A 27,709-nucleotide genomic window follows, 5' to 3' on the forward strand; every position below is an offset into this window, starting at 1 on the left:
GAATGTAATCCTTGAGGGAAGGGCGTGTCCACAACAAAACATGTGGGTTAACTGTCTGTGACCTATAAACAGATGGTACTGGATAGTTAGCATGTACCAAGTGTCACACGGTGGTATGGGCTGTGTTTACAGTTGGAGGTGAGAGTGTCACATCTGAGTGGGAATTTGAGAAACAAGACATACTGATGAACTTTCTTCCCTAGACTGATGCACGGTTCCACTAAAAAACCACTCCTAAAACCAGGACACTGTCTTATCATGTTGGGGTTTAGTTGATCAAAGATGTTTATGTTCTTCTCAGTTCATGACTATATCTGCTAAAGCTCTAAGAGTAATAAATTCTAATTTTAAATGGCAATATGAATATAGAGGTTCCATTACTGGAGCCACTATAAATATGCTTTAAGTTCTTATACCCGTATTTTTTTATGCTTGGAAATGCAACACTTTATGCCAGCTAATTTCACAATAACAGTGAAAAGAACAGTGTGGTATTGGCTACTTTAGTATTGCCCTTTTTTTTACTCTAATGGCACCCCATTCACTTGAAAATTGAATTTGAAACCTAAGTAAGTTGAAAGTAAGTTGAGGTTCTTACTTTTTTTGATAACCCAGCCCTCCCCTCCTTATGGAGCCGCCAAGTCTTCTAGGGAAATTTTTGGCTTATTTCCAATGAGTTTGTGCCTCAGAGTTTCTCTACCACCAGGAGTCAAAGGGAGTGGAGGAGGAGGTTCTGTGATCTCCTAGGCTTACTCCGGACTTTGCAGTTCTAGAGTAATTAGCTCTGTCTCCTAATAGTGCTTTATCACTCTTCAGTAGTCTTGTCAGGGCCTTGCTTAAAGCAGAAGAGACCAGAAGTGATATAGTAGCTACTATGCTGGAAAATAGTGCAGCTGTTATCTTCCTCTTCTCAGTAATGTACTTCTACCAAAGTAGCATATGATTACACATGCTCTCTTTTTTTTAAAGGCAAGCATTATTATTGAGCCCTGGCCAGGTAGTTAGTTCAGTTAGTAGCTAAAACGTGTAGGTTTTAGAGTACCATCAAGACAGAACCCAAGAAAATAGAAATCAGTATATATACCTAAAAATAGAAATTAGAATCTGGATCAGTTTTATAGTATAGGAAGGGGTAAATACTGATATTAATATTGCATGACATAATAAATAAGATAATAAGTAACATTGTTTAAGATTTATAATGTGAAACAATGCACACAAACCCCTCGAAGCCCCGAAGTGGTTTGAGCATCAACAGACACATTATGTGGTACCCAGGTAGACTGCATTTGACAGCACATTCTTCTTTCTACCCTGCCTGCAACTTTCTCTTTTCATCAAGTTTCAAACCATTTCTCCATTTCCCACCTAAGTATGGTGAAAGCCATTAAAACTTCTTCCTTTTCCTGTTTCTGTCTGAGTTTAGTTTGGAGACTTTTAAAACTCCTCTGAAACAGTAACAGTACTGAAAAACACCAGCCCACCTACATAAACACTACCTGTGGGTGCTCTCTGGCATAATTGACCACGCTTAGATTACTGCGCTTGGTTCTGGATATGTTACTAGTAGAAATACATTGACCAATTGGAGTGATTTCAGAGAATAACGTCAGAAATGATTTATGAGGGAAGATTAAAGGAGTTATTTATAGTGGGACCAAACAGTGACTGAGAGAGCTGACTGTAGGCATTCACAGCAGAGCAGCACCAAAGGCGGGGAAGAACCGAGTGAGGCTGGCTCCTGAAGCAGAGGCATGAAAGGCGTAGAGTGACAGAAATGAAATTAATGAAGGGAATGGTCCCAACTATGAATAAATACAATAACTTATAGATAGGTAGCAGGGTACTCTCCCTAAAAAAACCATGGGATTTCTGTCACTTCTATTTTTAAAAAATAAGATTTTGAGCATGTAAAAATAGTCCAGCTAAGAACCAAGGAATAGAATAAGTCCTGTTCCACTTATTCCTCATATTTTTCTTGTTAGCTCAGGTGGAAGAGATGCAGAAGTTGTATAATGAAGGAATGATTATTATCAAAAATGTACTTTTAATCAGAGTGTCCTTGACATTTTCAAACAAGAATGTTCAGTTCCCTCCTTCATGCAAAGATACAAGCACAGAGAAACTCTAATGAAAAGATTAATGTTTATTAACTTGTTCTTTGGAATCAGCAGGTTCTCAGATCAAGATGCTACAATTTGGGAGCATTATATTTCAGTATTTGAAAAGACTCATGGATCTCTTCTTGTAAGGTAGAAGTTAACAGTTTATTCAGAAGATTTAAAAACAAAGATTCTAATATTTCACAAAATCTTTTGGTTTGACCATATTTGTAAAGACTTATGTTTCTCATATTTATGGAGATCTGTTTTTGTTTGTAATCAATTTCTGTCTGAGTCCCAGAAACACAAAGACACTGCACTGGAGGAGGTGACAGCTGACAAAATTGCTGTCTTTGACCTTCTGATGCAAGTTTAGTAACTAATCTGGAAAATAATGAACTGCAATTAATGAAATCTGTACTCATATTCAAGTGTGTTTCTCAGACAGCACATACAATAATTGAAAGAACTTCCTGCTCTCTAATTAGTTAGATTGAATTAATTTGGTGTAATAGCTTTCTTCATGTATCTAGGAGTTTGTGTTCAGATGAAGCTATTTATGTAACTCAAACTTAGGGACTCAAAATGGCCTGTTTGGTTCGTCTGGGGAATTAAAAGAGTTAATGCTCAGATTCAACATCCACCATGAAAAGCACAGTCACATTTCTGGCCTATCTTTGGTCCACTGTCTGCCCCTTTCCAGTGTCCTGCACTTGGCCTAAGATGGCCTTGTCAGCCACAGGGACTTTGCTCCAGAGTCCCAGGGCTTCTGGGGTGGGAGATGGACGAGCCTCGAGGCGGGAGAGCAGCACCCTGCCCCTCTGTGGTGCCAATTAAAAGGATGCTTGTCTGGTTACCCCATCTTTCATGTCAGTGGTTCATCCACATAGAAAATGGGAAAAAACAAAACAGTTACTGGTCCTTCCCTCATGCACGACAGTGCCATTTTAGACTACTCGTGTTGCGCTCCCTTGATGAAGGGAACCACGTAAATACCTATCCCTGTGTCTTGATTAGGGTTCATCATCTTAACTAACTAAAGCTAGAAAAAGAATCTAGCCTTGTTTCTCGCCTTTGTTTTTTCTTAATTATTCAGGTTCTTGAACAAGTGATGTATATGCGCATTTTCGTAATTTAGTGCCTCGTGTACTAAATACAGTTGGTTATGGTACACTGGAGCGCCTGTGCTTCAGGGGACGGGGAGGCGGGACAGGCCTTCTGGAGCACAGGCTTCTTGTGAAGTCTGAGGCAGGTGAGTTCTGTGCAGCTGCTCCAGGGAGGAATGCTTAGGCACTTGTTCTACTGATGGAAGACACTTGACTCTGTTCAGTTTCCAAAATCATATTTTGCTGTCTTTGCCCCAGAAATGTATGGATACTGTATTGACATACTTAGAGACTCTGAGCTAACCAAGTTGTTTTCGGAATCAGAATTAGTAGCTGATCTGAAGAATAATGAAAATAAGACAGTTTCTGAACCTGGTTGTAGTTATTTTTTCAGAAATTGGCATTGTATGGCTTTTGTATGATTCTGTAGATCAGGGACCGGCAGGCTTTTCTGTAAAGGGCCAGGTAATATTTTCGGCTTTGCAGGCCATACAGTCTCTGTCAATACTAGCCATAGACAGTGCTAAACAAGTCAGTCTGATTGTGTTCCAGTAAAACTTTATTTCTAATGCTGAAATTTGAATTCATGTAAATTTTACATATCACAAAGTATTCTTTTATTTCAACAATTTAAAAATATAAAAACTATTTTTAACTGAATAACCAAAATTTCAGCCAAGATGGAGGCATGGGTAGAAACCATTCGCTTCCTTGCACAACCAAAAGGAGAATTATAACCAATCTAAAATTCATAAACAACCAGAAGTGCCAGAAAATCAAACTTCATGGAACTCGGACAACAGAGGAATTAAGGAAACAGTTAACCAGACCATTAAGACGGGCAGACTGAGAGAACTGGTGGCAGGGCAGTGGACTGAGTGGGCGGGGCTGGCTGAATGGAAACTGAGACTCAGAGTGGACCGCGGACTACAGCGGTTGCCGTGGTGGGAGAAACTCCCAGTGTCACAGGAGGGTCACTGGGAAGTGAGGCTAGAGCCCAGCAGTCAAGCTGCACTGTTCCCTCTCTGACGCCTCCCCCACGGGCAGTGCCTCAGTGCAGCAAGGAGGGTTGCCCCGCCCGGGTGAATACCTAAGGGCTCCTCCTCCTTATAACGTAACACATGTGCTAAGACAAAGAAACAGGGCCCAAATGAGAGAACAGAGCGGAACCCCAGAAAGAGAGCTAAGCAATTGGGGAGGAAATGCCAGCCTGTCTGGTGGAGAGTTCAAAGCCCTGGTAGTCAAAATGCTTACAGAACTGGTTGAGCTTGGTTGCAAATGAAAGAACAAATGAAGGGTACCCAAAGTGCAATAAAGCAAACTATTTCAGGGAACCAATGATGACAGGAAGGAAACCGGGACTCAAATCAACGATTTGGAACGAAAGGAAGAGATAAACATCCAACCAGAACCGAATGAAGAAACAAGAATTAAAAAAAAATGAAGAGAGGCTTAGGAACATCTGATACAACCTGAAACGTTCCAATACTCGAATTATAGGGGTGCCAGAAGGAGAAGAACAACAGCAAGAAAGTGAAAACTTATTTGAACAAATAATGAAGGAAAACTTCCCCAGTCTGGCAAAGAAAACAGACTTTCGAGAAGTCCAGGAAGCCCAGAGAGTCTCAAAGAAGTGGACCCAAAGAGGAATATACCAAGGCACATCATCATTTGAAAGTTACCCAAGATTAAAGATAAAGAGATAATCTTAAATGCAGCAAGAAGAAAGGAGAGAGTTACCTACAAAGTGCCCATAAGACTACCAGCTGATTTCTCAAAAGAGACCTTGCAGGCAAGAAGGGGCTGGAAAGAAGTATTCCAAGTCATGAAAGGCAAGGACCTACAGCCAAGATTCCTCTATTCAGCAAAGCTATCCTTTAGAATGGAAGAGCAGATAAAGTGCTTCCCAGATAAGGTCAAGTTAATGGAGTTCATCATCACCAAGCCCTTATTGTATGAAATTTTAAAGGGACTTATCTAAGAAACTGGAGAAGATAAAAAAGTATGAACAGTAAAATGAGAACAAACTCACAATTATCAACAAGTGAATTTAAAATAAAAAAAACCCTGCCCTGGCTGGTGTGGCTTGGTGGATTGAGTGCGGGCTTGCAAACCAAAGGATCATGGTTCAATTCCCTGTCAGGGCACATGCCTGGATTACAAGCCAGTTCCCAGTAGAGAGGGCACAAGAGGCAACCATACATTGATGTTTCTCTCCCTCTCTGCTTCCCTTCCCCTCTAAAGATAAATAAATAATATCTTTAAAAAAATAAAAAAAACTAAGCAAACAGCTAGAACAGGAACAGAATCAGAGAAATGGATATCACATGGAGGGTTTTCAGTGGGGGGGAGGGGAGGAGTGGGGGAAAACATAAAGGGAATAAGAAGCATAGTTGGTAGGCATAAAATGGGTGGGGAGCGGTCAAAAATGGTATAAGAAACAGAATTCGAAGAACTTCTATGTACAACCCATGGACATGAACTGGGGGGTGGAATGCAGGAGGGTTGGGGGTTGCAGGGCTGAGGAGGCATAAAGGGGGAAAATTGGGAAAAATGTAATAGCATAATCAATAAAATAAACTTAAAAAAAACATTTTTAGGTGATACAGCATACTGAGCTGGTGACAGTCTAGATTTAGACCCTGTTTCTAAGTTTTTAGATTAACAAATATTCTGTGTTTTAAGTAAACATCCTTCATCCTTCATGAACATTTGAAGAAATGAATAACCATTATTTTGGATGAAGTAAATATACAGTCTCTGTTTTTAAATATAAGTATTTAAATAAGTTTTAATAATTATCATGTAGAAGTCTAAAAAGTAAATTAGGCTCTGGCTGGTGTGGCTCAGTAGATTGAGTGATGACTTGTGAACCAAAGGATCGCCAGTTCAGACGAGATCGGACGCGTTCAGGGTGGTATGGCTGTAGACGGGATCGCCAGTTCAATTCCCAGTCAGGGCACATGCCTGGGCTGTGGGCCAGGTCCCCAGTAGGGGGTGTGTGAGAGGCAACCACACATTGATGTTTTCCTCTTCTCCCTCCTTTCTCCTCTCTCTAAAAATAAATCCTTAGGAAAAAAAAGTAAACTAGCTAAATTTTAAAAATAAGAAGTTGTATCTTTTCTGACAACTCCAGAAATATTAGTACTTAAATTCTCCTCTATGTAAAACCTCTAACAACTTGAATGAGTACATGTATTATATGGTGAAATAAAAAGTCGATTTGGATGGTCTCATTCACTTGCATACACTGATAAAATAGTTTACCTGTTGATAGGAGAAATGGGTCTCTTAGTTATTTTGTGTAATTAAAATTGAATAGGAGTGTCAGATGTGAGACCCTGCGTGCCTACATCTGAGAAGCATAGGGACCGTGCTCGGTTTGCTCCCGCTGTGTCCCCAGCTCCTGGCACACTCTTTGGAATGTGGGAGGCACCCGGAACATGTTTGTGAACAGGTAAATTAATAACTCCTAGGGTTCCGTGTTTGAAAGAAAATGGAATTAATGTTATGTCCTGAATGGCTTTGGGACAGCTAAACACAGGTAGAAACTTTAAATTGTTTTATATCAAATAGAATTGTGGATTGTGTAAAAATGTGTTTATAGTCGGCCCACCCAGGACTGTCCTGGAAGACAGCACACGGCGGTGTCCTAGTGAGTGGAGAGCCGCAGGGCCTGGCAACGGGCGGGCCACTCACCGTGCGCCAGGCCTTCCATAGGCATGGGCTCAGAACAGTGCCGAGGTGGGGCCGTGGTGTCTGACAGGAACAGAATGGAAGTCATTGGTGTCCTTTTACATCTTCTAGCAGCTTCATTTAAAAAAGTAAGAAGAAACAGGTCATATTAATTTAATAATGTAACTTACTTAACCCCGTACATTCATAATATGGCCATTTCTTCCTGTAATCAGCATTAAAGCATTTAATGAGATGTTCCCATCTTTTCTTCCTTACAGTCCTCGAAATCAGGTGCATATTTTACATTTCTAGCACATCTTAATTCAGACACTAAATTTTTGTCGGAAATACTTGATCTGCATTTAGAGTTCATAAGGCTGAAAAAAAATAGATCTGCATGCCAAAGCTGTTCCAAACATAAAGGCACTTTAATTTCAAAATTTACATATTATCAATTAAAATTAAGTAAAATAATTTCACTTCCTCGGTCACACTGGCTGCATCTCAAGGGCTCAGTAGCTACATGTGGCTGGTGGCCCCCATGTCCAACGGGGCAGAGTCGGAGGGAGGTGTTAGGTCGTGAGTCAGGTGTGGAGGTAAACGAGGCTCAGGTGGCTGGGCTTCCTGTCTGAGGGTGCAGAGCCCAGTAAGTTGGCACAACTGAGGTTTATATTCAGGAAGCACAATTAATGCGTGCTTCTTTAGAGAGTTGTGATCTTTAGAGATTTTTCCTGGATTTGATTAAAAATCGCAAGTGGTTATTGAACAAATCTGTACAAGATGTGAAGGCGGGACCGGCAAACCTTGGAAATAGACTGAGTAGCCCCTGTCCGTACTCCCTGTCTTGCCCTTTTCCTTTCTGAAAAAAAATTGCCTGCGGGCAGTGGGGCATCACTGACAGCTTTAAAGCAGGGAAGTGACACAGTCTGATGTGTATTTGGGAAGGTTTCTCTGGCTGCAGTTCCAAGGGTAGATTTGAGAAAGATAAAACTGGAAGACTATTCAAGTGTTGTAAAAACCTCATGAGGAATAATAATGTTGGTCAGAAAAATGAAGTCACCTTTCCATGCTTGACACATCCATACTTTAATGTCACCAGTTGAAAGGGGCATGTGGCAGGTAGGGTAACAGTGTCTGGTGGGGACCAGCTGGTGGCCCAGACCCTTGCTGGGCAGCCATTCTTAGAGAATTCTTGTGGACCTGGACTGGATTACCACCTCCCGGAGGAGGGTCAGATCTACACAACCAAAGACTAGTGGATCAACTCAAGTACTGTTGTTCACTTAAAATAAGAAATACAACTGCATGATGGACAAAAGTGCATCATGGCAAACACACTCTTACCCAGCTCACCCTGGAAAGCAGTGCGCACATCCAAAGGCTGCCCTGTGGGGTATGGGGAGCTGGCTGTGATGGGAGAACCAGTCACGGAGGCCTCAGGTGCCAGGGCTGGGAGCGCCCTCTGTGGACCATGGCAGGGCTTATGCCTTCCTCCCGAGACTTTCCAGTTCCTGCTCTTCCAGCCCCACCCCCTGCCGCCGATTACCTAACCTGTAAAAAATATGCTTATAGTCATCAGTATTGTAAGTGTTGGTTTTTAGGTAATTGTACTTGTCTGATTTTATTTATTATTTTATCAGAACACACTAGAAGATGAGGAAGCACTTTGCTTTTATGTACCACCCCTGCTTGGTTTTGTTTCTTATATTTTTCTCAGTTTATTCTCCACATGGAAATCAGATTATTTGTAACAAAAGTAAATCTTACATCTCTTGTATACTTCTATGCTTGGATTTAAATGATTGGTTAGAGTTCTTTTTAAAAAATGTAGGGAATCATATTAACTTAGGAACCATTCAAGAATGACATTTAAGAATTTATCAAATTCAGGCTAAGGGGTGATTATTAAGAAAGGTTCAAAGTGATTATTTTTGGCTTCAGCTGATAGTTCTTCTCCCCTGTATCTACACCTGTGCCCAAACTTCAGAACGTCCATTCTTTTTCAAATTCTAACTGTATAGATCGGCCTTTTTCCAGCCACTTAAGTAATTGATTCGTTCACTTATCTGAGTATTCATTCAATAAGTTACTGTTTTATCTGTGGAAAGAGATAAATGAGACAGAATCCTGCCCTTCAGAGAGCTTGGTTGCCTTAGAGATGTATCAACATAAATGGAATGATGTTATAGATGCCGAAATATGTATGTGTCTGGGGTTGACACCCCGAAGGCTCTGTGCACTTGTGTCTACAGTTTCAGGAAGAGTAGGTCATGCTTGGACTGAGACTTAAAAGCAAGTGGGTATTCCCCCGGGTGGAACACGACTCCCTAGGGGCAGAAGCAGCAAGAGGAAGGCTGGGGAAAAGCCCTGAGTTTGGGGAGCTCAGAGTGGGTGAGCACAAGGCAGGACGGGACGCAGCCTCACAGAGGAGCGAGGTCTTTCACGCCAGGCCAAGGCAATCAGACTCTGTTCTTCTAGGCAAAGGGGTCTCCAAAATAGCTTTTGTGCCTAGTTACAAAATCCTAAGCTATTGTGCCCTATTTTCATTCATGTGGCCTCCGAAAGCCAGAGTTAAAAAATGACGAGATCTGATAAGAAGAGTGATCTTCCTCTTTCCCCTGAAATACTTCTGAGCAGCTCTTTCACCAGTAGCCTGCTCCCCCCTTCAGTTCTAGCAGTGCTCAGTGGACGGTGTGATTGCAGGGCCAGGCGGCGCTGAAGGGCGCAGTCTTTTCCCGTCTCTTTCACCGACTCACTGGACACCCGACTGTATGTAACCACTAGGTCACTATTGCTGAGCCTTGGTGTGAAATGTAGATAATTATACTTATATTCACTGGCCTCATGGGACTTCTCCTTAATATTTATAGCTGCAAAATACTTTGCAGTCATTTTTATTAATAGTTACCAGATGTGTCATAAGGATTAATGAGTTTATGATCTGAAGTGTTTTGAGCTCCTGAAATAGGAGGCAGCCGCCCGCACTGGGGATATGTAAAAGAGCGCTGAACTGCAGACGGTACACATTTGGAAATTCGAGCTGTTACGTGTGAAGGACAGACGGCACACTTAAAATTTCAGTATACTTTGTAGGTATTTTGGGGACCCTTAATAAGGTTGCTGGATTCATCACAGGCCATTGCCAAAAACAGAAGTAACCCCCACCACCCCACACACGCACGCACCCACCCCGATGCTACTTCAGGTTCCACTGTTGCTCGCTGCTCGTGCATGGTCTCTGACTCTGTTTCCCCGCCTGTAGCCAGTTGTTTTCAAGTATCCAGCAGTCTCCTTTAGAGATCTAAATTTGTATTTCTATTTTCTTTTCCTTTTACTATCCAAATTCAGGCTCTTATTAGCTCTCCATCAAGCCATTCTTAGTTTATTTCTCTCCATTTCATATCTCCCTTATTTAAGGATTAACCTTCTGTGGACATAGCTCTTATTACCACTTCCTGCGGGAACCTTCAGTAGCTCTTCATTGCCTGTGAACACCAACTGTAGGCTCACCAGGCCTCTGCACGGCCCTGACCTTCTTTCCCTCTGCCCGGGGCTTGCCAGTCTAGATCCTTCTCTCCTCCCCAAGACCTCTGGATGCCTGGGTAGCTCTTCCCAAGGCAGAGATGAGAGTAGGGGGACACATAAGACACAAGGGGGCTCTTTGGCCGTCCCAACTCGTCTCACCCTGGGCCTTCGTCAGAGTAAAAGCACCGTCGGGAAGGTGGTGTGGGCCTGGGCCACTCATGTTCTCTTCCTCCTCCAGATGGTCTCCGCTTTTGAAATGTCCGTTCTCACATCTACCCAATTTCTCGGCATTTATATACGTGTCCTTCCCACAGACCGGATCGCCGGTCTGTTGAGAACGAAGCCTGTGTCTTTGTGTTCCTCCCAGTGCCTGTGGTCACCGGGAGGCCTGACAAGTCTTCGCTGAACTGAGCTTTACATCGACTCGCAGTCTCAGTTCCCAGTGCTGTGGACACATTTGGGAAATGCACAGGAGAAAGGGCCCTGCGGTGAATCCCTATGCACTTGTCACCTGGCTTCGAGAAAAATGAACACGTGGCCGGTTTTGCGTGTCTGCATCCTCAGTCTCGTCAGCACGCACATTTCGGACACTCCTTGGTGGGGGAGTGTCTCCCTGTGGCCCTGTTGTCCGGAGCTGGCAGCCACCGCTGCGCGGCGCCCTCGGAGGCAGGCACACACGCTGCTAGTGCTGACAGGGAGGCTGGGGCGCTGCCGCTGCACTCGGACCCCATCGGGTCTTATTTTCCACGTGGTTTTCAGATGCGTTCCCTCATCCTCTTTTTCCTGCTTCACACTTCAGGGTGTGAGTCGGGTGACATCTGTGTGGAACCTGCCGCCTCAGTAAGAAGTGGCCGTGGGCTGAGAGGGAGTAGGGTGACAGGAAGTCTGTGAGTGGGGACCCGAGGTTCCCAGCCTCGCCGCCCGGAGCCGTGTGAGGTCGGAGGAGCAGGAGTCCCCGAGGTCCCCGGGCTCCTGTGCAGCGTCACTGCCTGTCTGGTCCTTAATTCATTTCTGCTAGTATTTTCTAAGCATTTACTGGAATTTTCTAATTACTCTGAGTCATAAAGAAAAGTATAAATTATGTTTCTTTGCTTTATTTAGGAGGGCAGGAAATGTATCATCTTAGAAAGGGTTTCATCCTGGCTACCTATAGTCCCATCCTTGGTAGGATTTTCATGTTTTATATTTTAAGAGGGAATGTTTCATCCCAATCCTATCTGTTTGGGACCTAACTGAAGAATATACGTACACTGGAGTTCAAACTTAAGAAACTTTTTTTCTACTTTTACTAAAATATGCTCTGAGTGCCTTCCCATTTGTGGGAGACTTCAACTAATATGCAGAAAATAAGCATAAAGGTGCAGCCCCTGCATTCCAGGACTACGTGGTAGGGTGGAGGCTACTTGTTTGGAAATAACTCCCTTATCAAGTTGTTGGTGGAGTGAGGACACGGAGAGATAATGTGAGAATGGACCCGGAGTGGGGACACGGAGACTCCTGTGAGGGACAGACCGGGACTGGGGACACGAAGACTCCTGTGAGGGACAGACCGGGAGTGGGGACACGGAGAACTCGTGTGGGGAAGGCCTGGGAGTGGGGAAGTGGAGAGCCTATGTAAGAATGGACTGGGAGTGGGGACACGGAGAGCTCATGTAGGGATGGACCGGGAGGTGTCGTGAGCGAGGGAAGGCGCCATGTGTCCGAGACTCTTTCCAGGTCAAAAAACTGAGGGACCGGCTGGAGTTCCTTGTGTTGCTCTTGCTGCCATCGTTACGGTGTCCTCCCTGTGTCCTCTTGGCCTCTCACTCTGACTGAAACATAACTGTGACCCTAGCCCTTCCTGGCCTTAACCCCCCCCCACCGAGAACTCCCCAGGGTTTGCAGGGTGAAGCGTGTGTCCCTTCAGTGTTTCCCTAGGTCCTGCCACCTGTTTAGCCTTGTTGCTTCGTGTTTCCTACTTAATTGCCTCTCCTTTGTGCCTCTTCTCAGATCTCGTCACTGTTCCCTTATCTTCAGCAGAATGAATTTCTTTAACACTTTGCTTTCAAAAGCAGTCCCAAGGCCCGATTGGTTATCATGGTTCCCACTGCAGCAATGCGGTGACCTGGTGCTGTGAACTCAGGTCGCTACCACCCTGGCTGAGCCATGTTTTTAAAAGACTTTATTTATTTAATTTTAGAGAGAGGGGAAGGGAGGGAAAGAAACATCAATGTGAGAGAGAAACATCGATTGGTTGCCTCTCGCACTCACCGTACCAGGGGACCTGGCCTGCAGCCCAGGCTCACGCCCTGACTGGGAGTTGAACTGGCAATCCTTCACCCTGTGGAGTGACACCCAAGGCACTGAGCCACACCGGTCAGAGTGAGGCGTTGTTTTAGGTGGGCTCTCTTCCCTTCAGTTAAGAGTTGGGCCTGCCCTGTAGTAAGTGAGACTTCGGCTGTCCAGTCTTAGTGTCTATAGGCTCAGCTCAGAAAGCGTCAACAACATAGGCGCCTCGGGTGCCCAGAGACACCACTGGGAGGACCTGGAGTGCCCAGGACCAGAGGAGGGAAGTGGAAAGATCTGGAATCCATATCTCCGAGCAGTTTAGATTGGTGACTACCTGCTTTTCTTATGGACCCAACAAATGCAAAGACCCTCATACTGCACGGAAAGCAGCTTCAGCAGCCAATTTTCTCTCTTACGAGAGAAGACTAGGAGTGATGTCTGTCCTGAGAGCCGAGCACCCGGAGGCCCCTGCTCTTGCATCAAAGCAGGGAGACCCGGGAAGGGGAGAAAGGCTTGCTGAGGGAATAGAGGCAGAATTGGCAGACTCTTGGTGCCTCCGAGATCATCATGTCCACTTCCATGTCCCACTGCCACTGTAAACTCCGCCACTACTAGATCAATTTCTGATTCCATCTCCTTTCTCTGGCATCCTTTTTCTTATCCCGATGCTAATTTTTAAAATTTTTTTCTTTAATATTACTTGAATGGCAGGTCTACAAGTACTGAAGTCTTTTGTCTTGTGACGTTGCTTGCACCCATTATCCAGGCTCTTAACCACTCACTCTGCTGCTGGGGTCTCTTTAGTGATTTGCCTCCTTGGCCTTTAACTGTTCCTCCAGCCAGTGTGCCGTCCACCACCAGGCCATCCTTCTCAGCCCCTGCCTGCTCTCTCAGGCATGTGTGGCGGTCCGGCCATATTGCCTGCATGGCTTAGTTTCAGGTACCAAAGCTTCTCCCTCTCTCTGCCCTGCTCTGTCCGATGCGCAGAATTGTGCCGCAGCCAGGCCAGCTTCCTGTGACTGCACTGGCCAGTCCTCCTTTTGTACATGAGTCTTCCCTGTCCGCCAGGGCTGGGCTTGGGTTCTCCCTGCTGCCTGGAGCCTTCCTGACCTTTCCCGATGGTTTCTCGTTAGTCCTGTAGGGCTTGTCTTTGCAGACACAGCCCTCGCATCGCACGTGAGTGGAAAGAGCCTGAGGTGTGTGAGTCTGCCATGTGTATCCCTGTTTCCAGCGTGTGTCTTGTGTTGCTGAACGGGGATGGGGCAGGGGCCGCTAGCCCCCTATGTCTTCCATTCCCTTGCGTAGTGTAACACCCCTCGCACTTGGCGTGCCTGGTTGGCAGTGACTCGTCTGTTCGGTCTAAACCTTCTCTGGTCATCTCTGTCCAGCCCCTCTGGATCCTCATGCCCGCCTGTTTGCTGTTTCCTCAGCCGGTGCCCCGGATCCTGGTGCAGCCCGCCCCGCCGGACGCCAGGCCGACCAGGATGGCGGAGGTGAGCTGGCTGGGCGGGTGGTGCCTGTGCTGGAGGCTGCCCCACGGGCGGTGGGTGGCCAGTGCGATAATTGTCGAGTCCACACCCGTGGTGGTTTTATTTTAGCTTTCCCGTTTTGATGATTAACCATAATATAGGCCACTGTCTTCTGCCTCTATATTTTTCTTGTTACACTTGGCTATTTTCAACTTGTTAATCATATGATTGCTAAACTTTTAGGTGCTTGACTGCTAATGTAGTCTGCTGCTTTAATAGCCCACCACCAGGCAAAGGCGATTTCTATAAACAGAACAATCTCCTTATTCTAAGTGTTTGCTTAATTCTCAGTTTTACATTTCATTCTGATTCATGATATCAGCGTGAAAAGACTAATGCTAAACTCGGGAGAAAAATAGTCTCTTATGATCTCCCACAGATGAACAGCACTTCTAATCTTATGAATAGCAAATCTATTTTCTCCCACTGTGTGCTCATTCTCTTAGGAAGTGCTGTATCTTCATAGGGAAATTTTATTTATTAAAACAACAGTGAAAAAGGCCAAGTAATTTGAAAGGAAATTCAGACCTCCATGATGAATTCACTTTTTTCAGTACGGCCCCTTTCAATCCAGTGTCCCTTTTGTGTGCACGAGCTGAACTGAGGTAGGACCAGGATCCCCCAGCTCTGGACGATGGCTGATGTTCATTATCTTCCTGGGACGGGATTGGGGCCCCAAGGCCAGTGGGACCAAGTGAGAGCAAGCGCCCTGCTGCCAAGGGCACCGGCCTGCCCCGGCCTCTGCAGCGCAGGGCCGTCTCGCTGCCTGTCTGGTGGTTTGCTCCAGTCCAGGCCTCGGCGGCGTCTCTGAAGTGTCGGCGGAGGCATAACCCACAGAGGCCGGGCAGGTTTCCACTTGTGCTGCCACCTGCCAAGTGGGAGCGGGCCCTGCGGTGCGGTGGCGGCGGGAGGACTGGGGGCCCCTGGCTTCGGCTCAGCAGAGCAGAGGCGGCAGTCAGCGCTCCCTCCGCCGCTTACCGCGTCCTCTTTGCCGTGGTTGCGAGTCTGACCTCTGCTCCCTGGTGCTCCCCTTCCTGGTGGCTCTGGCTAAACCTTCAACCTCCCTGGGCCACAGTGTGAAATGAATGTGATAATACTCTTTGGCCTACACCAGACGGTTTATGTGGAAGCAAATAGGACAATGCCAAGAAAATCTAAGGCACTGTCTCTAGACTGTCACCTCCTCAGGACAGGACCTCGCTGGCCCTTAGTGGACAGCTGTCATCTGGCAGTGGTGGGGTCTTACCAGGAGGGGACGTGAGAACACATACTGTCTCAGGGTCATAGCTGTTGTTCAGGCTCTAGACTCTTGTGATTTGTTTGTGTATTCCTCCCTGCCTGGTCAGTGATATTCAAAATAAAATATAAAAGAATAAATAAAACATGTATAAGTTACAAGAGAAAAATGATTGAAGGATTGCCTAATCTTTTAGAGTATTTATGCTGGTGACAGTTATTGATCTATTGGATTTAGTAAATTTTGCAGCCTAGAGATCCATCACAAAAATGGGCTGTTAATCTCCGGAGGTGCCGTTAGTCCTGTGCCCTGAAAGTGTGCCTTGTGGGGAACGGAGGGCCTCCGGAGACAGGAATATAAATGACAATTCACGTGAAAATGCATGATTTATCAGACTGCTGACTTGAGCCAAGTAACTGTAAGAGACTTATAGATCTCAGCTGTTTCCCCGTTCAAATAAATCCTGTATTTCAAATGGAAAATGGCCATTCCTGTAATATAAATAATCTTTTCGTAAATATTGGAAAACATATTTCTTTCTCCGAACGGCATTCTCTCCACCGGCCCGTCCCATTCTCCACTCCCGCCAGTCTCTCTTACCCCGTCATTGTGAGTTGGGAATAGAAAGACAATCTGCCAGCTTCTTCAAATGACTGAAATTACCCATGAAAGAACACTCACAAGCACCTCAGCAACAGTAGGGTTTGGATGAGCCGTGGCTGTCGTCATTCCCCATGAGATGGGCTTTGTGCGTGTCCCTGCCCGAGTGACTCAGACAGAGCAGCATTAGAGGGAGAGGCCAGCCTCTGTGCCTTCCTCCTCAGCTGCTCCTGGGGTTGGGGGCGGGGGAGCACTGCTGCCGGGCTGAGTCTCCTGGGATCCGAGGGCCTCCTGACCTGTGACATAGGGCCAGCTTGCAGCAGCAGCCTGAAAGATGGCCCCTCAGAGAGGGCATGGCCTACAGCCTCCATCTCCCCGCCCACTGCCTCAGCCCGGAGCAGCCCGGCATCAGCAGGGCCGGGGGGCATTTCTCTGGGGCTGAGCTGGGCCAGCTGAGCTGAAGCCCTTTCAGGCCCTCCCGTGAGATTTCACTTCAGTTTTTCAGAAGAGGGTTCTTCTGTCTTCTAGTGATTCTCTCGGTCTCCCTGGGAAGTCAGGGTGGGCAGGGGATCTGTTTCCAAGGGAGCAGAGTTCTTAGGAAGGCAGGGGATGCTGGGGGTGGTGCAGGGGTGGAGATTGTTGTGCACACCTACTGTGTGCCATGCTCTGCGGTGAGGCCTTGCCTGCCTTGTACCACCTGACCCCAGAGAGCCCACCATGTGTCATTTCCCACACTGGCTGTCTGAGGATTCAGCTCCATCCGATGCTGTGTCCCCAGAGGCGGCGTCAGATCCCACAGCTTAAGGGCGTAGTTTCAGGGGCTGCCCCCCACTTCGGACACCAGACTGAAGTCCAGGTTGTCACCTGTAAATCAGACGTTCCCATGTCCTGCTTCATGGAATTGATTAACTTGCTGAATGTCTCACAAAACTCAGAAACATTTTTCTTACTAGACTATGAGTTTATTATAGAAGGATATAACGCAGATATGGCCAGATGGAAGACAGGTGGAGGATAAGGTGTGGGGAAGTGGTGCGAAGCTTCCACACTCTCTCTGAGCACGATTCTCTCCTTCTACCTCCACATGTTTGCTACCCCCAGGAACTCCAAAACCTGTTCTTGTTACGGAGGTTTCATTATATGGGAACATCTGATTAAATCATCGGCCATTTGGTGATTGGTGATTGATTTGGTCTCTAGCCCCTTTTCAGTGCCCAGAAATCAGGGGGTGTGACTGAAAGTTCCAACCCTCCAAGCGTGGTTTGTCCCCGCTGGCAATCCTGCCCCTATCCTCAGGGGATTTCTAAAAGTAATCTCAGGAGTTGTTGGAGGGGAGTTGTTCTGAATATCAAGACACGTTTACTGCTCTTATCTCTTAGAAAATCCCAAGGGTTTTAGAAAGAGCTGTGTGCCAGAAATGGAAATGAAGACAAGACATACATTTCTAATGGTAAATCACAGGACCCAGACATCTGTTAGCATCTATGCACAGAAGGGGGGCGGTGTGCCCGGTGCTGCAGGGCCCTCAGCATCCACGGGGGGAAGGCAGGTCCCGTGGGTGACGCGGCAGAGCAGATGCTGGAACCAGGCTGCCCTCCTGCACAGCAGCGCCCTTCCCGCAGCAGAGCCCTGGGGTCCAGCTAACTGCATAGCCCCTGCCTCCCCCTGTTAGAAATGGACACCTAACCTTGAACTCTGACCATTCGCACCTCCCCTCTCCTGCTTCAGGCTCTCCGGGAGAACACCAGCGTGAGAGTGGCCCCCGATGCGACCATGACCGTGCAGGCTGCTCCAGTGCTGAAGTCCAAGGACAGACCAAGTCAAGTGCCTTCACCACCAAGCACAGCCGCCAACACCCAGGTCCCCGAAGCGCAGGATGGGCCACCCAGCCCCTTGAGCGAGGCCTCCAGCGGGTACTTCTCACACAGTGTCTCCTCCACCACACTGTCTGACGCCGTCGCCCCGGGCCTGGACGCCACAGCCCAGGCGGGTGGGCAGACGCCCAGCTCGCCCCCTCCTGTCCCCTGCCAGGCCGGCCCGGACTCCGAGCCCCCATTTCCTTCTGCTGCCCCAGGTGCAGACAGCACCCCCCCTGCCCTGCTGGCGGGTCAGAGCAGCCTTCTGTCACTGCCTGTGCCAGCAAAGCAGACTCCACTGAGTGACAGTGATGGCGACAGAGCCAGTGTGGTCCAGGCCAAGGGAGCGGTTCCCTTAGAGAAGCAGAATGAAGAGGCAAGCACTTCCCCGACGCATCTTCCCACTTCTACGCCCCAGGAGTCACCCAGCCCACAGAGCAGAGATGACAGCTTCTCTGCTACCAAGCAGCTAGGAAGACCCAAGGGCCAGGCCAGGCCAGACATCAGCTTAGAACCAGACGTCTCCAAACCACAGCTGCCTCCTGATGTCCGGTCTCAGCTGCCCACACCAGCGTCCCCGTTCAGAATCCGGAAGGTGCGAACCTCAGAGCTGAAGTCATTCTCCTGCATGCTTGGCGGGGACCCCAGCTGTCCCTCTGGTGCTGAGGATGACCCGCTGGCCTCGGGAGGGACTGGCGATGGCAGCTCTGGAGGGCAGAGCCTGGAGAAGCTGGAAGTGTCCTCCGATTCCGAGGAAACCAGTGAAGTCCCGGAGTGGCTCAGAGAAGGAGAATATGTTACCGTGGGCACCAGCAAATTTGGCATCGTCAGGTACATCGGGCCCACCGACTTCCAGGAAGGGACCTGGGTTGGCGTGGAGCTGGACCTACCTTCAGGTGAGCGCTGTTCGGGGTGGACCCTGGCACTGGAGGCGCAGGCAGGCGTCCCAGACCGTGGCCTGCGCCCTCGGGGCTGCAGGTGGTCTGTGGGCCTCCTTTTCACACTGGGGGTTTTTTCTACATAAAGTTTTTCAGAATGGTTTAGGAGTCAGGTTCTCTCTCTCTCTTTTTTTTAAATTAATTAATTTATTTTTAGAGGGGAAGGGAAGGAGAGAGGGAGAGAAACATCAATGTATGGTTGCCCTTTGCGCATCCCCTGCTGGGGACTGGCCTGCAACCCAGGCATGTGCCCTGACTGGGAATCGAACCACGATTGTCTGGTTTGCAGGCCTGAGCTCAATCTACTGAGCTACACCAGCCAGGGCCGGTTCTCTCTTTTTTTAGCCTCCAGAAATTTCTCAGAAACCTAAGACATTAATTAAAAGCTATAAATTTGGTAATGAATTTTAATGCCATTATTCTTTTTTTAGTCACAGTTGCATTTGCATTTGAACTAGAACTTAGCTCTGTCTGCAGTTTGGCTCAGGTCACAGACACTTAGCCCCTGTGGGTTCTCAGTTGTTCCCAAGACACCCAGGCTGCTTGGCCCACACTGTGAGACCCGAGGACAAGCCCATCTCAGACCCCTCGCAGGCTTGCCGGTCTAAAGGCTCATTCTAGAACAGTGCAGTGTAAAGCGAACTGATCATCATTTTCAGAAAAACGAGGGCAGCCTTTAAGGAAGTAGTCGGCTCTTCAGATGCTTCATCGAAACGCCTTTATTGTGAGACAGCGTACACGCCATAAAACCCAGTCTGCATGCGCCAGCCGGTGGTTCTGGTGCATGCGCAGAGCTGTGCACCCATTCCCATCACCTGATGCTGGCAGGTTCGTCACCCCCCAGCGTCCACACGTTCCCCACCTCACACCTCGGTCAACCTGCTTGTTAGTTGTCTTGTCTCTAAAGTTACAAGAAATGTATGGACTTCCATGTAAGTGGAATCCTACAAAATGTGGGCGTCTTTTGTGCCTGGTTTATTCTGCTGAACCTAATGTTTCCCACGTGTGTCCAGTTGTAGCGTGTTACTATAGCACGTGACCTCTTTGTGGCCGAGTAGTATCCCACGTCTGGCTGGCCCGTGTTCTGTGCAGCCAGCTGACAGACATTTGGGTTGCCCCCCTTTCTGGCTTCTGTGAAGAATGTTGCTGGGAATGTTTGTGTGCACGCTTTTGTGTGGACACACGTTTTCGTCTCTCTGGAGGAGATCCCAGGAGCTAACTCTCAGTCTGATGCCTTGAGGGCACCCCTCCAGGGGGTGGGGGTGTGGAAATGGGCAGGTGGCTCGCCTTGGCAGAACAGGGCCCGCTGGGGGCGGTTTGCTCAGTGACATCCTTACATGCGAGGCCTGCCTTACAGGGACTCTGTCTCTGAGCCCCTTGGCCCAGCTGCGAGTCACTCACTGGTTTTAAAAATAATGTTGGAAAGAATATCATAAATTGGAAGTGGTTCTAAGAGATTATTGTAGCACAGGCTGGAATATTTTTTAAACTCCATTTCTGTTGAAATGCAAATGGGAATTGGAAAACAATTTGTATTTGGAATTAAATTTAAGAGTGAAAGGGAGATTAGCAAATGGATGGATTCATCCAACAATGCACCTACTATGTTTCAGTCACTGTCCTAGGACTCAGAGTTACCTTCTGGAGCAGAACAAAGTTCTTAGTTTCACTGGACTTTGATTTTAGAGGGAGACCATTACTAAACAAACAGTCACACCTTGATAGTAGTAAGTGCTATGAAGGAGATAAAATGGGCTGAGCAGATGGGGTGGTGGGTGTGGGGATGCGGTAAGTCAGCGGTCCTCAGCCTTTCGGCCACCAGGGCCCAGTGTTATGGAAGACAGCTCTTCTACCACTGTGCAGCCCGGCCCCCAACAGGCCACGGACCACTACCGGTCCGTAGCCCGGGGGTGGGGCCCTGCTGCGAGGAATACCAAGGAATTGGGTCAGGAGTGATGTAAGGGGGAAGAGGAGCTGGGGCAGCGTCAGGCCGAGGGCACTGCAGACACTGGCTCCGCACAGGGACCTGCTCGCTGCATTTGAGGATCCTGGAGAGATGAGGTGGCCAGTTCCAGATGGACAAAGTGTGACAGGAAGCTGCTATTAGGAGAACAGACTCAGGGTGAGGGCGGGGCCAGGAAGGCCACGAAGGAGGCTGCCACGGATGTCCAGGCTGGGCTGCACCGGGGAGCCAGGAAAAGTATGGTGGGGAAGCCCCAGGACTGAGGGGCAGTGGCCTGATGGGTAGAAAGGAGTCAAGCTGGCCCCTGAGAGTGGCCTGAGACCCCAGGGATAGAAAGAGCATGACCCTGTGGGAGAGCCTGAGAGAGCAGGTGGGAGGAAGCCAAGTTCTGCTGGACACGTGGAGCTGGAGGTGTGGGTGACACTCCAGGGGGAGGGGAGGCGGCAGAGGGGGTGCTCTGGGACTGGAGGCACAGCGGAGAGGTCAGTGTTCAGAGCCGTGCAGCCGTGAGCCCCAGGGGGCGGGACCCAGGAACCCTGTGATGACAGCGGCCACACAGTGGGAGAGAACACCGGCTCGATTCCCAGCCCCCAGAGAGGTGGTCCCTGGGGACACTGCGGACTGTGGCTGGAGGGAGGGTCTGCTCAGAGTGGGACAGAGAGAAGTGGGCAGGTGAGGATATGCAGACAGGGAGTGTGGAGAACGCATGATCGTTTTTTCTCACAAATCGCATGCCCCACAAACCCATCACTGTGGGTGCAGACATTTAGGGTGAGGGCGGCCCCTTTGTTCCGGCTTGTCCGCTCCCACCTGGGTGCATTCTTCACTTTAAAGCATTTTTTATTCACTTTTGCAAAGGAAGCTTCATTCCATCTTGATACATCAGGTGTGACAACTGGATACACATCAAGCTACAATTTGGAAATTTGCTAGTTATTATCTAATAGGTTATTGTACCAAAAATTATTCTACCAAAAACATTCGTTTTTGGTTTACACTTTGACCATCTAGATTGAAAATAGAGGGGGTGTGCCAGCTCTGCCTCGGCAGCACTGGACACAGGAGGATTAGCTCAGCAGCCTGACGCCCGCAGCCCCGGGGGTGTCTGTCCCCGTGACAGGTGTGTGCTGCCCGGGAGGTGGCTCGGGCCTCGCTTGTTGAATGGTGAGCCCCTGTGCCCCTGTGCAGGCCTTTTGGTGCTCGGGGTCCTGCAGGAGGGGCCGTGGGGTTGCGAGCTGCCCGGAGCCACCTCCGTCTTCTTTTCCTCTCCCCTCAGGTAAGAACGACGGCTCCATTGGAGGAAAGCAGTACTTCAAGTGCAACCCGGGCTACGGGCTGCTGGTGAGACCGGGCCGAGTGCGCAGGGCGGCAGGTGCAGGCAGGCGGCGCAGTGCGGGGCTGCGGCTGCAGGGTGCCCCTGAGCCCCGCAGGAGCGGCACCCTCTCCGGCTCCACCACCAACCTGGCCTCCCTGACAGCAGCTCTGGCCAAGGCCGAGGGCACCTCAGCGCTGCGGGTGGACAGGAGCCCCAAGAACCCTGCGGACCGGAAGTCCTGGGCTAGCTGAGCCAGCGCTGTGCAGTGCACGCTGACAGCTGGGCACCGACAGCCCCGGCTGGGGTTGCAGCTGGGCAGCCCCGTCCCCTCACACCCCCTTCCCCGAGGGAGCAGGCAGAGAGGGCTTGCTGCAGGACACAGGGCTGGTGACCTCCCCGTTCCTCCCAGGACTCTGGGGCTTCGATTCTTCCTCTACCCGGAGAACGAGGCCTCTCCTCAGGGTAGTGGGTCAAAGGTTCTGGGAACCCAGACTGGCCCCAGCTCATGGGGAAGGAGGCCCTGGGGGCACCTGCCACCCCCTCCACCCCCCAGTCATGGGGCTCTTCCCATCTGGGGCTGCCACGGCCCCTTTTCTCTTCTGGCAAACCCATTAACCTCTTAATTTAAAGAAGAGCCCTAACCAGTGCCTTCTCTTCTCCCCGAGGCGGGGTCCTCCGCTTGTCCCCAGGGTGGACTTGCTCCACGTCCCAAATCCCTACACCAGGTATTGCCCAAGCACCTCTGGTCGGCCCCCTGGGGCTCCCGGCCCAAGGTTAGGTCCCGCGTGACCTGGAGAGGCCACAGGTCTGCCCGCCCACCGGCCCCTCGTCCTTCGCCCTGCTTTGCTGAGGGTTTTCTCTGTGGTGGTTTTAGCATCTTTATACCCAGAAAGTTTTTCTCCTTGCCATTTATTCCCTTAACAGAGTGTTTGGAATATATTTATTTATATTTATTTTTCAAAATCTGAAATGATTCGCGAGTCACAATCGCCTGCCCAGGTGCAAGTGCCCAGGACCAGCCTCCTGCCTCAGGCAGGGGACCCAACAGGGGCCGGGGGTGACCCCCCAATTTTCCTTGAATGAAGACACACAGTGGCCTTCCCCTAAGACGATGCAAAAACTTGGAGAGTTACATTGTGCTTTCAGTCAGCGACAGAGGCAGTCAGGAGGCATAAGACCTTATTTGGTGCAGTCCTGGGGTCTGGGAAGGTCTTTAGGCCAGTTTAACCTTTTGGCAGTTCTATCCCTGGGCTCCAGCAGAGAGAGCCCACCCCACCTTCCCTGTGGAGCCGCACACCAGGCCCTGCAGGGCCAGGCCCACCTCCCGCCAGGCACCCTGCCCGGCGCCCCTGGAGGGCATCTGCAGAAGCGGGGAGAGGGCAGGTGCGCTGCAGACAGGCGTCTGCAGGGTCCCTCAGGCACCGGAGCCTCCACAGGCCCCCGGGCCTGGGACTGGGGTCTGCGCACAGCGCTCCTGGCTGCCTGTCTGTGCTTCTCTCGTTTAGACTCTAAAAACAACACTCAGAACGCCTTTTTTTTTCCTTGAAAAATCTCTGGTTCTCTAGTTATTTGAAGCCCCTTATGAGAAATAGTGCCAGGTTTCCTGCCCCTCGGTGGGCTGCCACGGGGACACTCGTGGGGCACGGCTGCATACGCTCGGACCCATGGGGAAGGGGCCGAGGATTGGTTAGCTCCTGGCAGTTCCTCGTGGTGATGTCCGGCCGGGCCTCGAGTCCTGTGTCTCCTAACCACCCCTGGAGACCAGGGGAAGCTGCCTGCCCTCCCCGGTGCCCTCGGCGGGTGGAACTGCAGGAGAGAACCGCTCTCGGCCTGCGAGCAGCACGGCCGCTGCCGCTCCTCCCCTGAGTTCACGGAGGGGCAGGCCGGGAGGTCGAGAGCACGCCCCGCGTTTAGCCTTGTCTCTGCCCACGTTCACAGTTCTGGGTCTTGAAGGATCTCACAGGGAACAGGCTGAAACCAGGGAATGTTCAGGGAAGTTCCCAGAAGCCCCAGCTTCTGACTCCCAGCCTGGGCTCTTTCACTGTCCCCATGAAACAGACTGCCAGTCCCGCCTCAGGTCACCTTGGTGGCAGCCTGTCAGCCCCAGCGTAGGAAGCTCAAGGGCCACATCCAGGTTTTAGTAGTTTAACCCACCGCCCTCTTAATGAGGCCCTGCTGGCCCCGCCCCCAGCTCGGGCTCCTACGTGGCACGAGCGGGAGCGAGCGGTCAGCTCCCCCAGGACAGCTGCCTGCAGCGCCCCGTCCTCCTGCACGCGTCACCCCTGGCTTGGGAGGTAGGTGTCTGCGGTTTTCTAGTCCCGGCGCCTAGACACGAGGGCACCCGTGGGTGGTGGTTTGCCCTCCACAAGGGCTGGCCGGGCGACTCCGCTGTCTCCTCGGGCAGGGCCTGTGGGCCTGCTGCCTGTGCCTTCCTGCCCGGGCCCCTGAGTGAGGTGCGCTCAGCTCTGTGCTCTGCGTTTTGCCAACCTCCAGCACAGGTTCCCAAGGTCCCTTTCAGTTGGAGTGTCCCCCATCAGTGTGGTCTGTGGGTGGCAGTGCCCCCCCCCCCCGGCCTTTCTCAGGGCAGAGGACCCGCCCGTGGGCAGGAAGTCGTGCACCCGCTTGCTGTAGGGGAGGCACCGCAGAAAGGGAAGGTCGTTGGGCGTGTGTGGTCCTTTCCCACTTGGCGAGGTGCTCACTGGAGCTCGTCTGCTGCGCGACGTGGGGGCAGTGAGAAGGGTCGGGGGCCGCCCAGTGCGGGTCTGCCTCAGGCCCACTTGGTGCAGGAAAGGTTTTGCAACACGAGCCCAGGTGATTCTGCGAGGACATTTATTAGAGCTGCAGGCAGTGAGACAAAGGAAGGCCTCTGGGTAGAAGCAGCAGCAGCAGGAGAGAGCCTGGGCGGCTCTGTGCGCTGGCTCCCCCGGGAAGTTACAGGGAAGGAGTGAGCCCAGGCAGTGCTGCTGTCGACTCACTGGGAGGTCGAGAAAAGGGGCCTTGGAGACAGGGTCTGGGGGAGCCCAGGACGAGCTGCCACGGCCTGCTGCTCCCCTGGTTGCATGTCTCTTGGGGACCCTTAGAGGTTCAGCAGAAATAAAAAGTCCATGCCCAGCAAGGGGCATGGGCCTGCCCCAGAGCCAGCTGCCCAGGGTCTGTGATTGAGGGCCTTTCCCTCCTGCAGGTGAGAGTCGTAGGGGAGGGTTTGGGCAGAATAACCCTTAGCTTCCAGGTGCATCAGAGTGAGCGTGTGGGGAGATGGGGGTTGTTCTTTGGTCTGCTTTTCCATTTTCCTCTTGTCTTGGGTCCTCCGGCTCTAATCTGGTCTTTGTTATTATCTGTTCCCCTGACTTCAGCGTCCTTTGGTTTGGCTGCACAAATGGCATTTACTGGGTTTCTGCCCCCTCTCTCCCGACTAGGGAGATGTGAGCTGTGCATTCTCTGCTCCAGGAAGAGAGGTGGGAACCGTTTGCTCTCAGGTGACCTTGGTTGGGGAGATAAGGTCTTGCAATTCACTAGCTGGCTGCAGGTTGTTCGGATTCACCTCGTCTAATTATCTTGTCTGTTTCCCCATTCTGCTTGCCCAGGAAGTTTCCCAGCTTCTCACTGTCCTGCCTCAGCAGTTTTCCAGAACTGCCTTGGGAAGGTCAGTGGGGAGTGAGGGTGTCATGCTCTCTGTCCTTTGGTTTGATTAAAATGGGACAGACCAGGATGGAATTGTGGGCTTAGATGGGTTTTTCTCAGCTGAAGTGCAAACCAATGGGTGAGCTTTGAGTGATCAGTTCAGGGCGGCCCTGTTCTCTGAAGAGGCTTCGGGACCCTTTCTTTTCTTTTACCCGAACTCGGTTTCCTGTGCCTGCGTTGCTCCTACTAGTTCTGCCCCCAACTTGAGCCTGGGCAGCACTGTGCTCAGCGCCAGGAAGCCAGCGGGCCCCTCGGCCTGGTACAGAGTGAGGCTCCCAGAGACTCTGAGCAGCCAGGTGGGGTTGGCCAGGACAGGGGGTGTATTCCTAGCTTTTAGCAGCTTGTGCCCATTTCCAAACACAGCCCTTTCTCCAGGAGGGAAGCGCTCCTGGAGCTGTCAGCTTGCCGGGGGCTGTCTGAGCACAAGCAGGTCAGGGAGCAGGCATGGGTTCCGTCGGCCCCCTTGGTGAGCCATTGCTGGGCAAGGCATTTGCGTGGTGGTCAGGCTGGCCCCTGCCAGCAGCACCCAGCTTGGCCCATCCTGCTGAGTCCCCGCAGGGGGCAGCGTCTGTGGTCCTGGGCCCCTGCTTGCTCCACTCCCTAGACATCCCTTCAGGGCCAATGTGTTGATGGCTCCCTTGGGGTGCGCAGAGGACACTGGTGCCCTTGTCGCCCTGTCACTGCCCCCCTCTTCCTGGGGGCTGAGCCCTCCTCCTCCCAGGGGTTTGCTGTGCATGCTGGAGGGAAGGCTGTCCTGCTCCCCTCTCCTGGTTCCCCTCGTGTCATGGTGCAGACCAACCTGACTTGTTACTGGAACAGCAGTGCCACGCAATTGTCACTAAAGCCACAAGCCCTCACAGTCCACAGCCCAGCAGGTATTGGGCCTCAAGTGCAGGCTTGAGAGTCCTGTGAAGACCAGAGCCCGAGGGAGGGGCTCTGCTTCATCCCCCTTCACTCAAGCCTTACTAATCAACTGACCTAGTTTTAAAGACAGTGTCAGCATTAGGGTTCACCACGTGGTTCCTTGCAGGGCCCAGGCTCTGGATGTAGGGTGAGGCAGGAGGGAAGGGCCACACCGCTCGGAAGTGGGAGGCCAGGCGAGGACGTGTCTGAGCTGCGAGTGCCACACGAGCACCCCCAGGCAGACACTGGGTGGGACCCTCCTGGCCTGCGCCTCCCACTCCCAGGGGGCTGAGGGTGGTGGGGAGCGGCTGTCCCACCGCCCAGCCTGGCCGGGGTGGGCAGGAGGGTGGGCAGACACAGCCAGTGAAGGGACCGCACATCTAGTGAGGGAATAAGCTCCAGGCAGAACCATCGAAGAGTCTGAAAGGCTGAGAAAGTGTTTAGATGCCCCTTCCTTAGCTCCGTCTGCCCCTGCCGTGAAGTTCCCTGTTCACGAAACTGACAAGGAGCCCATGGGATTCACTGTCCTGGCCCCAGGCCGCCCGTGGGCCACATCTCATGGTGCCCTCCGTTCCCGGGGCCGCCTCAGGCAGTGCTGAGACAGCGGCCACTGTCTGCCTGCCATGCCTCCCTTTGGGGCCGGGAGTGCGGCCTGTTTCATGCCCTGGACGTGGACGTGACCGTCCCCATGTGCGTTTTGCTCCCCGAGAAGCCCGTCGTCCTGCCTGGCTGCTGACACTGTGTGGGGCCGGTCTGGGGACAGCACCTCTGTGTGTGGGATTCCCTACGTGTGAGGGGTCACGTGTAAGGAAGCAGTTTTGCTTGAGGGAGAATATGGATTTGCTACACATGAGATGGGCGTTAAAACATCCAAAGACTGTAATGACTTGTAAAGACTTGATGATTTGTGTTGTATAATGAACTAAACCCCTGTAATTTTGTACCATATATGCCTTTCCACCACATGACCAGCTGCTTCTAAATAAAATCAGATGATTTCTTGCCTGA

The 27,709-nt window shown here is 50.5% G+C and overlaps 1 protein-coding gene across 2 annotated transcripts in view; it reads left to right on the forward strand.

Moving 5' to 3' along the window:
- Positions 1-27,709, forward strand: part of KIF13B (kinesin family member 13B) — a 174,908-nt gene extending 147,199 nt beyond the window's left edge. The window contains exons 38-40 of one of the 2 annotated variants that reach the window (XM_053658474.1): positions 14,110-14,172; positions 17,774-18,797; positions 22,079-27,709. In XM_053658474.1, coding sequence (XP_053514449.1) covers positions 14,110-14,172; positions 17,774-18,797; positions 22,079-22,368 — 1,377 coding nt within the window. In that variant the 3' untranslated portion in view covers positions 22,369-27,709. The remainder of the gene's footprint in view (positions 1-14,109; positions 14,173-17,773; positions 18,798-22,078) is intronic. The other variant, XM_053658475.1, reaches the window with a different exon arrangement.

The sequence above is a fragment of the Artibeus jamaicensis genome, unplaced genomic scaffold (genome assembly GCF_021234435.1).
Source record: "Artibeus jamaicensis isolate MK-2021 breed Jamaican fruit bat unplaced genomic scaffold, CSHL_Jam_final scaffold_537, whole genome shotgun sequence".
In the NCBI taxonomy this organism is placed as follows: domain Eukaryota; kingdom Metazoa; phylum Chordata; class Mammalia; order Chiroptera; family Phyllostomidae; genus Artibeus; species Artibeus jamaicensis.